A 14,261-nucleotide genomic window follows, 5' to 3' on the forward strand; every position below is an offset into this window, starting at 1 on the left:
CATTTGCTCGGTTAGTATGCCTTTGCTGTAAACAGCTGGCTCAGGTTTATGTACTGTTTGCTCACCAAGTTACCACACGAGTCTCATTTCTTCACTTGGATGTCTATTCTCTTTAAAGATTGTTTTTACTTCCTGTGCTTTTATTCCACTGTTCTCTGCATGCAGTTCCAGTGCAGTGTGTTCTGAGTGTTGTCACCAAAGTCCCGTGCAGTCTGCTGTTGTCTTGAAAGCTCCTCCCTGCCAGAGTTCTCTGACACAAGGGCTCACTGTGACAGTTATCTGTAAAGACACATTGTCCAAGAGAAATTCCTGTGGTTCAGAACGGGCCCAGGCCTCGAAGCCTGTTGACAATACCAAAGCCAGAAGAACACTAAAGTTCTCAAAATCCTTAAACGATGTGGGCGAGAAGGCCCAGGATACTGTGGAAAGTTTTGACTATGTGGAAAGAACTTGCTCCGAAGGGAAACTGATACTCCCTCCAGATCCGGGTCTGAGAATTAACAGGTTCCACCAGAAGGAAAAAAGAGCACTGCATTGCAAACCTCTTGGCAATTCCAAACATTCTTGTGTTTCCTCCCTTTCTGCCAATCGATCAACTGCCTCAGAGGTGGAAGCCGGCAAGGGGGGCATGCACGTCCCTCTTTTGGAGGAGAAAGCAGATGGCGAAGCCATGTCCCGGAGCCGGCGGCTGCTCCGGTACCTGTTCTCGCTCTCACACGGCTCGAGCGCCCGCAGCCCGCACAGGTTCCGTGAGCTGGAGAACTGTGCCGCCCGTCTGCACACCGCCAAGTCCTCCAGCGGGCTGGCAGGGAGCGCGGGCTTCTGCTCGGATGAGATGGGAGACGACGATGTCTTTGAGGACAGCACATCTGCAAAGTGGAAAAGCAAGGTCCTGCGGGCGCCCCTCTGCTCAGTGGAGAAGGACAGTGACCTGGATTGTCCTTCTCCCCCCTCTGAAAAATGCCCCCCGATCTCTCCTGTGTCCACGTCAGGGGATGCCTGCAGGTTGGTTTGCCAAGAACCACCATTCTGACCAGCTCTGCTCCCCAGACCTCGGTGGCCTCATCTTGCTTTTAATATGTGAAGTTTCAGGAAAATGCAGTAATGGGGGGGGGGCGTTGGTAGACAATTGTGGGTTAATGGTTTTCTCCAGAACAATGGAGTATTGATATCATTTGACAAACCAGTTTTTATGAGACGGGTCCCACTTAGTTTCACGGATGATTAAGGGGGAAGAAGCTACACATATTAAAGGCTAAGCTGACTCTTCTCAACCAAAAATAAGTAGAGTTTGCTTAAGGAAATTGGAAGAAAGAAAATAGTATCTCGTTTTCCAGCTTGAGGATCTAGATGTTAAGCATTGGCTGCCCCTTCCAGCTTCATTTTTACCCTTTGTTCCAGTTGCAACACAGTGTACATGGGAAGAGGCCGGCCTCCCGCGGCACCTTCCTTCCTTCCTTTTTAACTTGGATGTGGTCACCTCTGCCCAGGTTCTGACTCCACTTCCCACCTTTGTCTTCCCATGTGCAGCATCCTTGTCTGGCTTCCAGAATCTTTCAGAATCCGCTTTTTGTCACCACGCTCAAGCTTTCCCTATTCCAGTCTTTCCCTGGGCGCCCCTTCCGGGCCAGCTGTTACCATTTCTAACAGTTGGATCAGAAACCCCGCTCACAGAAACAAAGAGCTGTGAGCCTGGCCAGGGCCCAGCTCCTGTCAGGCCAGGTGTCCCTACCTGTTCTCCAGCTGCTGGATCAGACCCTTCCTTTTCTCAAAAGTCTGCTAAGTTCCTTGAGGTCAGTAGCTACATCCTCTTGCATGCACCCTTAGAAATCATGAATGATTTAAAATTATCACTTCCTCAAAAAAGAAACAAATGGCGGCACCTTCTCATGGGGTTTTTAGGTCCAGGAGAGGTCCTGTGTTTTCTCTGTGTACTGTCTGAGGGAGGACGGAGATGTGTAGTATGGTGTGTGAAGGTGAAGTCAGTGATTATGACTAAAAAGCAAGTTCATCATCTTTTCAAGTCACTGGTATTTTTGGAAAGTAGAGTGCTAGTTTTGTTTTACACAGAAATGTTTCCTCTAATTATTTTAACATGTTGTGAAAGAGGCTTCCATGTTGCCTTAAATTTGGCTTTCAGTGAAGTTCTTAAATCTTCCCAAAAATGACTGCTTTGTCATTTCTTATATCATTTTTTCCTCTCTGATGCAAAATGCCATCCAGACTTTCCATGTTGGTGCGGTAAGCTAGAAGTTTTTAGTTTGTAGTCACTGTTCACGTCCGTGTTTGTGTGTTTTTGTGCTTGTGGTCCTTTCTGTGATGTTTGTTGTCGAAAGTTTTCACTGGGGGGGTTGACCCTCCCTTGAAGCGTCCTCTTCGCTGGTATGTGGCCCTGCTGGTAATGACTGGCTTTGCTCTCCCCGCAGGATCTGCCACTGTGAAGGGGATGACGAGAGCCCTCTGATCACCCCCTGCCGCTGCACGGGGAGCCTGCACTTCGTGCACCAGACCTGCCTGCAGCAGTGGATCAAGAGCTCCGACACGCGCTGCTGTGAGCTCTGCAAGTACGAGTTCATCATGGAGGTCAAGCTGAAGCCTTTGCGAAAAGTACGTGGAAGGACACCTTCGGAAGTGCTCTCACCTCTTGGAAATGAGGGGCCCCTGGCAGAGTAGCCCCTTGGCCGGGACGAAGCCGTAGCTCGCTTACGCTCCTGTCTGTCAGAAGTGGGTGCCGGCGCAGGTGTTCACGCTGCAGGCGTCGTCATTTCTGGGTCTTCTTTCTTGCTCCCTCCTCTCAGGAGGAAGCTCTTTCTGACCCTTCGGTCCTAACGTGTTTTTCAGTCAGACTAAGACTGCTTGCTTGTCTGTGTCAGTCGTTTGGCCCCATGTTGGGACCACAGACTGTTTTGTGACATCTTAGCATTTAATTTTCTATGTATTAACCGTTCATGTCTTGCCTCTGATTAGGACTGTATATTGTTACCCTTGCACAAAGCACATAGTCCATTTAGTTGTTAGATACCTGTGATAAGTATTTGCTAGTTGGTAGGGGGATGCAGGCAGGTCTGGTGCACGAAGTGCAGGCTCCCTGTGCAGCGGCAGGGGGTGATCAGAGGGCTCTCGTCATCCCCTTCACAGTGGCAGATCCTGCGGGGAGAGCAAAGCCAGTCATTACCAGCAGGGCCACATACCAGCGAAGAGGACGCTTCAAGGGAGGGTCAATCCCCCCAGTGAAAACTTTCAACAACAAACGTCACAGGGTGGGTGGGAAAAGAGAGGAACTGCAGGCCCTACGGGAAACGCACCTCTCTTCAGGCCCCACGTCACGGCTCCCTCTGAGTGGAGCCTCATCTGGTAGGCACCTCCTGTGTAAGTGGTTTAATGTGTTTCTCTATATGCCCAGCACATAAGGTTTTGTTTGGTAGAATAAGACTTGTTCATATCTCAGACTTTTGATACGTATATTCAAGGGGGATCACACAATCACATCACAACACACGAATGTTCAATTAAATGGTGGCAGAGCACGGCAGACGTTTAGGAGCATTGGCTGGGGGCTGGAGCCTTGGGGAGGTGGAGTGGTGGTAGCGTCACGGAATGTTTGGGTGTTCAAGCCGTTCTTGAAGGGTCAGTAGGATTTGGAGTAAAGTGAAAGGAGTTTAGAGAGGTCAGCCTGTGTAAAAAAGCATACACCAAAAAGGTGAGGGTGAGCGTTTCAGGTCAGTGTGAAAGGCTTGGGCTGAGTGTACGTAAAGAAATAGCAGGAAATCAGGGAGCAGGGGGGCATTTTAGGAGGAAAGCCAAAAGAAGATACTATATAAAACCATAGCAAAAAGCACTCGGGGTGTTGGAGAGGCAGATGCAAACTACTTAAAAAATGTTTTGCCCCATAAAGACCGTATAATTTATTGGATACCTACTCTCTGCTGGTCCCTCAAATGAGACTTGTAGCAATTCGACTGATGTAGATAATCCACAAGGCTCTACTTTCAGCTTGTCCTACATAGAACCATCTGGAGAGAGGCTGTGACTAGGGCTGGCCAAGGATATGCAGAGTGTTTACACTTTGTTCTTTTTCTCTATCTTTATGTTTTCTTCTGATTCGGAAAGCAGTAAATGAAAGAGAAAATCTGGCTCTTTGGAGTCAATTAATGAGCTCCTAGAGGAGATGGGACTGGCAGAGCCTGCTTGTACCAGGAACTCTTAGCATCGATTTCAAGCTGTTGCTGCCAAAGCAGCAAAGGACCAAAGAGTGAGCGCCTTCTGCCATCACCTTCATGATGTAGTGTGACCCATCTGCTAGTGTGTTGTGGCGTCATCAACCCTCTTCCCCTTGCCCACGCCAGTCAGCAAGGCAGGGAGGTCTCCTGTGTGCCACCTGGGTCGGGGGCCACCATGCTGGTTTCATCAGGACTGGAACCATAGAGTCCTTCAGCTAGCCATTGGCTGTCTGCCTGCAAGAATAAGCAGACAAGAGGATTGATTTCTGGTTGTGGTCCATAGCTCATCTTGATCCCAGCTTCTTTTCATTGCATAAAAAGTTGGCTGTTGACAGAATACCAGTGCCTGGTACCTGGTTGAAGCCAAGTGGTTTAAGGCGAATGACTTTTGGTATTTGGGAAAATTCATGAAGTCTGGGAAAAGGGGAGGGGAGAGAAAGCCAATCTTACCCATCTACAGTGCTCTCACCCCCATTGTAGCCCTTTATGTCTGGGGTCCTGCACCTCATGCTCTGTGTGTTGTCTTTCCAGTGGGAGAAGTTGCAGATGACGGCCAGTGAGCGCAGGAAGATCATGTGCTCAGTGACATTCCATGTCATCGCCATCACCTGTGTGGTCTGGTCCTTGTATGTGCTCATCGACCGTACCACCGAGGAGATCAAACACGGACAGGCAACAGGTATGTGCTCAGAGTGAAAGATGAGCTCAGCATAGAGATCCTGGATAACGCATGGGGGTCATTCCAGATTGGTTTTTAAGTCAGACTTCAAATGTCTGGGTTTCTGGAGCAGGGGCATCAATTATGAAGAACTAAGCATCGTTTTTGGATGTTTCTCTTGCTGTGGTGAGTACTTTTTAAAAAACCCAGTTAGAAGAGGTCAGATCAGGGAGAATCTCCACACACTGTCTCCTGGAAGAGCAGCAAGATAAGAGAGTGGATACCCTCTGCCATCCCTCTGCCATACCACCTTTGATGAAGCAAGATTTGATGAGTGAAGAATCCATTGGTCATGGGTGGGAAGGTCAGAAGTTGTGTTTTGTTTACTTTAGATCTTAAATTAGGTCTGCTGATAGGCTAACCGGGTTTTTCCCCTTCCAGGAATCCTAGAGTGGCCTTTTTGGACTAAACTGGTGGTTGTGGCCATCGGCTTTACCGGCGGACTTCTTTTTATGTATGTTCAGTGCAAAGTGTATGTACAATTATGGAAGAGACTCAAGGCTTATAACAGAGTAATCTATGTTCAAAACTGTCCAGAAACAAGCAAAAAGAATATTTTCGAAAAATCTGCACTAACAGAACCGAACTTTGAAAATAAAGATGGACATGGAATCTGTCATTCTGACACAAACTCTTCTTGTTGGACAGAACCTGAAGACACTGGAACAGAAATCGTTCATGTCTGATTTTGTGCAGGGGTTAGTTTTCCTGGACATTGAAGAACAGCTGAAGGAAATTGTTTACTGCCAATTGTGTACCTTTTCTTACATCCTTTAATAGCATAGACCAGGCAGGTGACTGTTTTAATGGCTTCTCTTTTTCTAAGCCCTCCTTAGTGAATCTCCGGAAAGCCCTCACATTGGCTGTGCACGGCCGGGTTCCACTTCTGCCAGCATTTCCACGGGAAGGGAGGTCCCCGTGATGCCATGTGATGGGGAGCTGGCTGGGCTGTGGCCCATGAGACGTTGAGCAGAATGAGAGAATAAAATGCCCAACCCGAGGGAAGAGCAGGAGCAGGGTGGCACCCCGGCCTCTCCCGGTTGGCAGCAGCCCCCACCCTGGCGCGGAGTGTTTGGGACTGTCTAGCAGCCGTGATGAGAGGATTTCCCTCCTCACCAAGAAGAGCCCAGGAGCTGAGCCCGTCTGTTGACGCTGCTGCTGGCCGTTTTCCGGAGCAGACGGGGCTGTGGTACTCTGTGCCTGGTGGCGAGGGATTCACTAAGCAAACAGCACTTTACAAAGAGAGAATCTTTATTTTGTAATATGTGTGTCCAGTGGGATGGACATTTAAAAGAACGTCTCATTTAGAAGCCTTCCTTTCATGATCTCTTTTATGTTATAATAGATCTAAAACCCTTTTTGCCTTATATATTCTAAAAAACCTGACATCTGCTCTGTGTGCATCAAAGGGACTTGTGGCTCTAAAGCAGGACAAACAGATCTGAGGCTTTTTCCTAACATTTCATGGAAATTAATGGATGCCAGATGGCAATTTGAGCCCAATTCCTGTGGTTTCAAGCCTATTTTATAAGTCTAAAGACTGCCCCAAACACTTCTTTTTGGACAACACTGAAAAAGAAGGTTATGTGAGATCTAAATGAAAGGAAGTGAGTAGTTAGAACAAAAATGAGTATTTAAAATGACTCCTCTCCGGACAAAGCTCTCCAGTTTGTGCTGGCTTCACCAAAAGCATAAGCGTGCGCTGCGCTGGTCGGGGGCTCGGACACCAGGGGTGCTCCTGGGTGCCTGCCGCCTTGGATGGCCTCTGGTCCTGGGGAGGTCCTGTGGGTCACTGGCCCGGGCAGAGAGACAGACGGGCTGGCTCTGGGACAAAGGCCAAGAGTGAGCAGCAAACTGCCGGGGCCCACGGTCACTGCCCCCAGCCCCGCCTCTACCCGTGTATAGCCTTAACTGGACTGGACAGAGAGGATCCTTGTGATCAGTTCATTCTATCATCAGGGATTATCTCCTGTACCATTTTCATAAGACAAAACCAAAATCACTACCATCAAATGGCCTTTGTCCCTTTAAAGTCTGCTTAAAATTCTGTTTTTAAAAATGAGTTTCGCTTCGCCAGGTAAATAGGAGTTAACTCCAGGAAAATAGGCCGGGAGGGTCCGCAGTATCACAGGCATGTGCCCAGGTACTTACTCTCCAGGTGACACTGCATCTGTAGAGCCTCTTCTAAGGGGAAGGATGCCTGGGGGTCCTGCCCTCAGTCCCCTGAGCCTTAGGTGCCTTGCCTGTCTTGTTAAGAGGATGAAGCAAACACAAGACGATCCCTTTGCCTTTCAGAGTAGAAGTGCTCTGGTTTGTCTGGAAAGCCAGGAGGAGGCTGAAGCGTGTCTGAGCTCTGGGGCAGGGTGCGTGGTAGCAGGCTTTGCCCTGCCGTCCCTTCGCATGCGGTGTCTGATTCGTCAGCATCACGGACTCTGGTCTGAGGAGCTGCCCCACCCCACCGTGGCCTTCCTCTGGCTCGGCAGGCACCGTCCAGCCATGGCCAGCCCCTGAAAATAGGTCAGCCTGCTCTCTCTCTCCGTCTCCCAGGCCGCATCCAGTCCGTGCCTGTGTTCACTGTGCCCCAAAGTGCAATTACCCACACTCCTTCTCAGCCTGCGGACGCCAGGCAGCTACACGCTGTCTACTCAGGGGAGCCGAGTCCTGGGCCAGCCCTGCCTGTGTCCCTTAGAGCTGCCCAGGCAAGGCCCCTTGGCCTTGCCCTCTTACAGCAGATGAGTAGTCATGTGAAGACTGGGATCGATTTTTAAGTGGGATTCCTTCCCCTCTCCCCGATGGAACCCCTTATGCTGAACTTGAAAGTCACTAAGACTTCTGCAGAGAGGAAAGCGTGCTTAGGTAGGGATGGCCTCTGGGCAGCCCACCTCTCATGGCTGGCACCCTCTGTGGCAAAGATGCCTTTATAACCATGACTGCTGTGTTGCTCTCATGTGAAACCCTTCCTTCTTTTCAGGAAGGCCTAACACCATCTCATCACCTCCACCAAGCTCCTAAAAAAAAAGCCTTCTGCCTGGGGACGGTCCATCCCACATCCTTCTTTCCTCTCCTGGGTTGGCACACAGATGCCCTCTTGCCTTTCTCTTTTCTCATAGGTTCTAGTTGAGCACCTCTGACTCCATCCTTAGTCCCGGCTCTAATCTCTACCTCCCAGAGACAGACCCAGGAAGCCAGCAGCTCTGGAAAGGTGGTGCTGTGCTGTCATCTAGTGGGGGCAGTGGGTCTGCCAGGGGTTCCTTTAGTCCATAGCAGCTTGCCTTCTAGTTTTTTTTTTGGGGGGGGGGGCGGTATTTATTCCCGTTTCCCCCTCATTCTGCACGTGGCTTTGGTGGAGGACAACACTTGGCTGAACCAGAAACGTGGGATGAGCTGGTGGGTCTCAGGGCCTGGAGGGTTGGTACTTGGGGGCCAGGCCAGGTGGGGAGGGAAGTGGCCTCGGGTGTTGCCAGCCAGCCCTCTCTGATTTGGCCTCTATTCCCTCAAAAGTTCGTTTGGCTCGAGCGCTTCTGACTTTGGCTGCCAGCAGGAATTTGGTTTTTGTGCCTGAGTTGATTTTAAGAAACCTGGAAACTCTCAAGCTGCGCTCCGGGCCTCTACTGTGTCCTCCTTTTCTGCCTCATTCCACTCTTTTCAGTCTCCTGGGTCTAGTTCTCAGCCTTGCTGGTATGCCCTATCTGGTTGCAGACGCAGGCCGCAGGCAGTGGGCCAGTCCCGGGGCTGCAGGTGGGGCCTGCACAGCTGGGGCTACGTCTGCTGCCTGGTGGGGGCGGGGGGGCTGTAGCGCTGGAGGCGGCCTGGGAACGACGGGGCCGAGGGCCGCGATGCTGTGCGTTCGGCCTCATGCAGAGACACTTCTTGAGTACTTTCTCTTTTGAATCTGATTTGAAATATGCAGCTTCCCTCTCCAGCCCAAGGAAAGACCGAAACATAGGGAAATAAAAACATTTATCTTTGTTTTGGACGTAATTAAGTTGTGCAGCTATTCACCTATTTAGATGCAGTGTTTATAGAAAGCTGATTGTTAATAAAAACCAAATTTACACTGGCATGTGTGACGTAGTTTCTAAAAGGCACTTCACATTTGAAGATTTTCTTAACTTGCAGAGTTTCTGGTTGTCTAAATGTCTGGTTTTGTATCCTTTTGTGTATGTTCACTTTCTCAGTATTACCACTTGAATCATTCTCGGGAGGGGGTTATACATGGGGTGTCTAATTGCAGCAATAAAGCATTTCTTTAAAAGGGGATTTTGCCCTGAAAGTGTTTTCCTGCAAGAAGACAGGGAACATTGGCAGGCATTCCAGTGGTTCTGCTCCCCTTTCCACCATCCTCTGCCTTGAATGTTGGGGAAGAAAATCATGCAACCTCCGGAGGTAGCTGTTTTCCTCGGCCTGTCCCTACAGGCAGGGAAGGTCCCCCTACCCCCCCCCCCCCCCCCGCCGACACTGGTGGTTGGTTGGGGGGGAGGGGGTGGGTTCAGGAGAGTGTGCAGGCTTGGAAGTAAATACGGAAGTAGCTCACACAGGTGTGCTTGCTTTAAACATCCAGGCTCTACTTGGACTCTGTGCCCTATGAGAAGCCAGGTTCAAGTTCAGGGTATGTATGGCGATGTGACGGTGGAGCAGTTGATTAATGCCTAACTCGCCTTATCTGTTCAAACACTGAGCCTTGGCCTAGCTGAGTAGAACCAGGGAGGACCAGCAGGATCTCTGGTGATAGCTCAGGCTGGCTGTATCTCCTGGCTTCTGATGCAGTCTCCCTAAGTCATGGTGGTGTCTCGGAGCCTCCTGTCTCTCGAGCTGTGTGTGCTGAGGGCAGGCACCTGCCTTTACCTGGGTGCATAAGGTGAAAACAGGCCAGGATTGCCCTGTACATACTGTCCCCTAGGTGAGCCCAGGTACCACAGTAGCTGCCAGGAGACTTTGGAGCTCAGCGGGAGGATACTTTGACAAGTGTCCTTGCCTGACTTTGGGAGCTGTTGTGGCCTCTGGCGGAGGATGGACCGCAGAAGAGCTGAACAGGTATGTGCCCGTGCAGGGGAGGGAGTGCTCAGGTGCTTGACTATGGTTGGAGGGGTGAGGAGGGTGGAGCTGAAAGAGCAGTCTGCTTCAGTGAGGTGAGATGGGGGGTTCTGTCCAAGGGGAGCCTCTCTGCTTTGGGGATCCACCAAATTTGATGAGTTTGGCTGAAAAGATGCGCAGTGGGATCTTGGTTGCACACAGGCTTGAGCATGCCTTCCCTAGGCCTTTCTGCCCTTTAACGCCAGCTACAAAGTGATGGGGTGAGGGCTGCGCCATGGCGCACTTCAGCCCTCCGTCGGGGCAAGCTACTCGCAGGCCAGCCTCCTGTTCTTACAGCCCCATTCATTGACATATTAACATACTGCTCATTACTTGGGGTGTCAGGCTGGTGGGAGGAGGAGGAATCTGGGTGCTATAGTAGAACTACCTAGATGATCAGATGACCAGAAAAGATGAAATGTTTGATTAAACATTCCGAGGGGAGGGGCAGGCATACAACAAGCAAAGCGGTCAGCATGGTTTAAAAAAAAGGGCAGAACATCAAACAGCCCCTTCCCCAGGGAAAGGCCTTGAGCAGGAACCCAGCGCTGGGTCCCTGGAAGGCAGAGGTCTGGGCCATAGTCATGCAGTAAAGGCATCACAAACTCTTCACGTGTCTGAAATCTGTGAGAAATGCGTGTTGCTTACTGCAGTCACATGACACGCTCCCTCACATCTTGCTTTTTTCACCTAAAAACTGGATACTGATACAGATCTTTAGGTTGCTTACTTGACTTTTGTTATTAGAAACAAGGCTCAAGTCCACATCCATGACATTTATCTTTGTACACTTGTGTGTGTGTGTGGTGGCGGGGGGCGGGGGCAGTTCTGAAGATGAATTCCTAGAAGTGGAGAAAGGGGTAAAGGCATTTAACTTTTAAGTTGCAAAAGCACCCTCCAAAATGATTCACTTACGAGAATTTGAGTCTCTTTCCTTGCATTGTATCATGTAGGTGTTTTTTAAATTGTTACTAAAATGATTGTCGTTCCCTCTTATCTCATTGATGTTTTACTTTGCATTCTTGGGTAAATGAGATTGAGCATCTTTTGTTTACCCTGCATGTCTGCATATGTGAATGTCCATGCCTTGGCCATTTCTCTTGGGTTTTTTGGTATATTTTACATTAAATCATCGTTACTTTTTATGGTGAAAGAACATTAACTCTGGTTTGATGTAACTGGCAAATAAGTGCTGTTCGTTTTTTTCACAATTTTATGAAAAATTTTAAATAATTGTATAAGTGAGAAGTCATTTACCCTAGATTCTACAATTAACATTTTGCTATATATACTTTACCACATATCTCCATCTATTCATTACACTATCCTTCCATCACCTTGCTTTTTTAATGCGTTTCAGAGTAAATTACAATGAGAAGTATACACTTCACCCCACTTAAGTTTGTATATTATTAGCTACAATTCAACATTTATGGTTCTTTTTGTTCTTAGGAAAAATTTACATACAGTGAAATGTACAAATCTTAAGTGTACCATTTGATGAGTTTTGGCAGATGTATACACCTGTGTAACCCCAAACCAGATGTTCTGTATCAAAATGCAGAACATTATCTCAATCCTGAAAATTCTGTTGCCCCTTCCCAGTGCATCCCTGTCCCCATACCCTCTGAAACAAAATCGTTGTTCTGATTTTTGGTTTTAACTTGTCCTGGAGCTTAATTTTGGTGGAGTCTTGCAGTTTACCCTCTTGTGTAGGGGTTCTTTAAGTCAGCACAGTGTTTTTGAGTTTCATCTATGCTCCTGTATCCGCACATTCCTGTTTTGTGTTGAATAATATTCCACTTTCTAAATACACCAGTCTCTTCATTTTCTTACAGTTGGAGACTTGAGCTCTTTCCAGTTTTTGGCCATTATGAATAGAACTGTTGAGATTATTTTTGTGGACACATTTTAATTTCTCTTGGGTGAATACATAAGCATAAAATGCTGGTTCAGAGAGGGTAGCGATGTTTAGTTTTATAAGAAACTAAACATTTTCCCAAGGCAGGTGTACCATTTTACATCCCCGCCAACAAGGTATGAAGCTTCCAGTTACTTCAAACCCTTGCAACATTTGGTGTTGTTAGTCACTAACCTAAAATACAGAATTTTAGCTGTTCTCATAGATGTGTAGTTGTAATTTGGTTTTAATTTGCATTTTCCCAATGACTAATGATATTGAGCATCTTTTCATGTGCCTCTTGTCACATGCTTATCTGCTATTCACAAATCTTACTGTCTTTTTATACCAGGGCTAACAAACTATAGCCCACTGGCCAAATCGAGACTGTGCCTATTTTTGTGAGGCTCTTGAGCTAGGAATGTGTTTTAAAATTTTATGTTATTTGGTTTTTTAAAAGATTTTATTTATCTATCTATTTATTTGAGAGAGAGAGAAGTGAGAGTGGGGAGGAGAGAGAGGGAGAGAATCTCAAGCAGACCCCACACTGAGCATGGAGCCTGATGTGGCGCTCAGTCTCACAACCCTGAGATCATGACCTGAGCCAAAACCAAGAGTCAGATGCTCAACTGACTGAGCCACTCAGGTACCCTGTGTTTTACAATTTTAAAAGGTTGTTTTAAAAAATGCAGCAGATTATATGTGGCCTACCAAACCTAAAATTTTTTATAGGAAAAAATGTGCTTGACATTGCTATGGATTTGAAGTATGTATCTTGTCTATTGCATGTGCTTGGGTATTGATTTTTTATTTTTTTAAAAGATTTTATTTATTTATTTGACAGAGAGAGACACAGCGAGAGAGGGAACACAAGCAGTGGGAGTGGGAGAGGGAGAAGCAGGCTTCCCGCGGAGCAGGGAGCCCGATGCGGGGCTCGATCCCAGGACTCTGGGATCATGACCTGAGCCAAAGGCAGGCGCTTAACGACTGAGCCACCCAGGCGCCCCGGGTATTGATTTTTTAAATTATTCTGATCATCTCTGCCTTTTAGCTGGAGTTTTTAGTCCTTATAAACATTTGATTACTGATATGGTTGGCTCTGTCTACCATTTTATTTGATTTGTCTTCTGTTTTTCTCTGTTTTTGTTTTTTTGTTTTTTTTTGCTTTCTTTTAAATTATTTATATATTTTTAGAATTCCATTTTAAGTCCTCTCTTGGTTTTTAACTATACTTCTTTACATTATTTTAGTGGTTGCTCTAGAGGTTATAATCTACCTACTTAAAATTTCACAAACTACAGAGAATATTGTACCACTTGATACAAGATGTAGAAACCGTGCCTGAAAGTCCATTAACACCCATTGTCTTTTATGCTATCTTTATATTATGCTTACATGTATTATAAATGCCACATGATAGTGTTATATTTGCTTTAAATAATCATATATTTTAAAGGAAGGAGGAGGGGAGAAAGACTATTACATTTACCAAATATTTACCGTATTTGATACTCTCCTCTCCTTCTTGAGGATCTGAGTTTCCATGGGAGCATTTCTTGTAGTGTAGATCTGCTGGCAGGAGATTCTCTTCATTTTATTTTACCTGAAAATTTCTTTATTTCATTTTCATACCTAAAATGGGCCACTTTTTTTTTTTTTTTAAAAGATTTTATTTATTTATTTGACAGAGAGAGACACAGTGAGACAGGGAACACAAGCAGGGAGAGTGGGAGAGGGAGAAGCAGGCTCCCCACTAAGCAGGGAGCCCGATGCGGGACTCGATCCCAGGACGCTGGGATCATGACCTGAGCCAAAGGCAGACGCTTAACGACTGAGCCACCCAGGCGTAAAATGGGCCACTTTTGTTTGAGGACTCCACATTAGCTGAGTGAGGCTTTCTTAGAGGTGCCCTGCAGTCTGGAGTCCATTCTACCCAGACCTTCCTTCCCTTGCTGCTTGCACCCACAGGATCAGACCTGCATCATCATTCCTACCTGCTCCTCTTCCTTCCCTTGCTCACATGGCCTTGCGGGCTCTAAAGGTTGGTACATTGGCCCTCACAGGGACATGGAGCTGAGTGAGTGCCTTTACCATGACCATAGGATTATGGAGTCCACCACCATGGTCACTTATTATAAGTATGGGCAGTTCTCAGAGGGTTGGTAGGGAGTCTGGGCCAGTAAGTGTCCAGGCCTCGCTCTCTCTGGTACCTGTCCCAATGGCCAAGTCTCCTCAGAGGTCCTTGTGGTTTCAGGAGCCTTCTCCTGTGTGCCTTCTCCCATGCTGTATTGGCCCTAGTGGAAGCCTTTTACCTAGACATTGAGATTCTGGCCTGGCACATTGGGTACAC

General features: G+C 47.5%; 1 protein-coding gene across 5 annotated transcripts in view; it reads left to right on the plus strand.

Moving 5' to 3' along the window:
• Positions 1-8,999, plus strand: part of MARCHF8 (membrane associated ring-CH-type finger 8) — a 134,010-nt gene extending 125,011 nt beyond the window's left edge. For 4 of the 5 annotated variants that reach the window (XM_035024045.1, XM_035024051.1, XM_035024063.1 and 1 more), the window contains 4 exons: positions 166-1,005; positions 2,427-2,607; positions 4,752-4,899; positions 5,320-8,999. In XM_035024045.1, coding sequence (XP_034879936.1) covers positions 166-1,005; positions 2,427-2,607; positions 4,752-4,899; positions 5,320-5,624 — 1,474 coding nt within the window. In that variant the 3' untranslated portion in view covers positions 5,625-8,999. The remainder of the gene's footprint in view (positions 1-165; positions 1,006-2,426; positions 2,608-4,751; positions 4,900-5,319) is intronic. The other variant, XM_035024070.1, reaches the window with a different exon arrangement.
• The last annotated feature ends 5,262 nt before the right edge of the window (positions 9,000-14,261 follow it).

Source organism: Mirounga leonina, unplaced genomic scaffold (genome assembly GCF_011800145.1).
Source record: "Mirounga leonina isolate KUSES-001 unplaced genomic scaffold, KU_Mleo_1.0 Mir_114, whole genome shotgun sequence".
Classification (NCBI taxonomy): Eukaryota; Metazoa; Chordata; class Mammalia; order Carnivora; family Phocidae; genus Mirounga; species Mirounga leonina.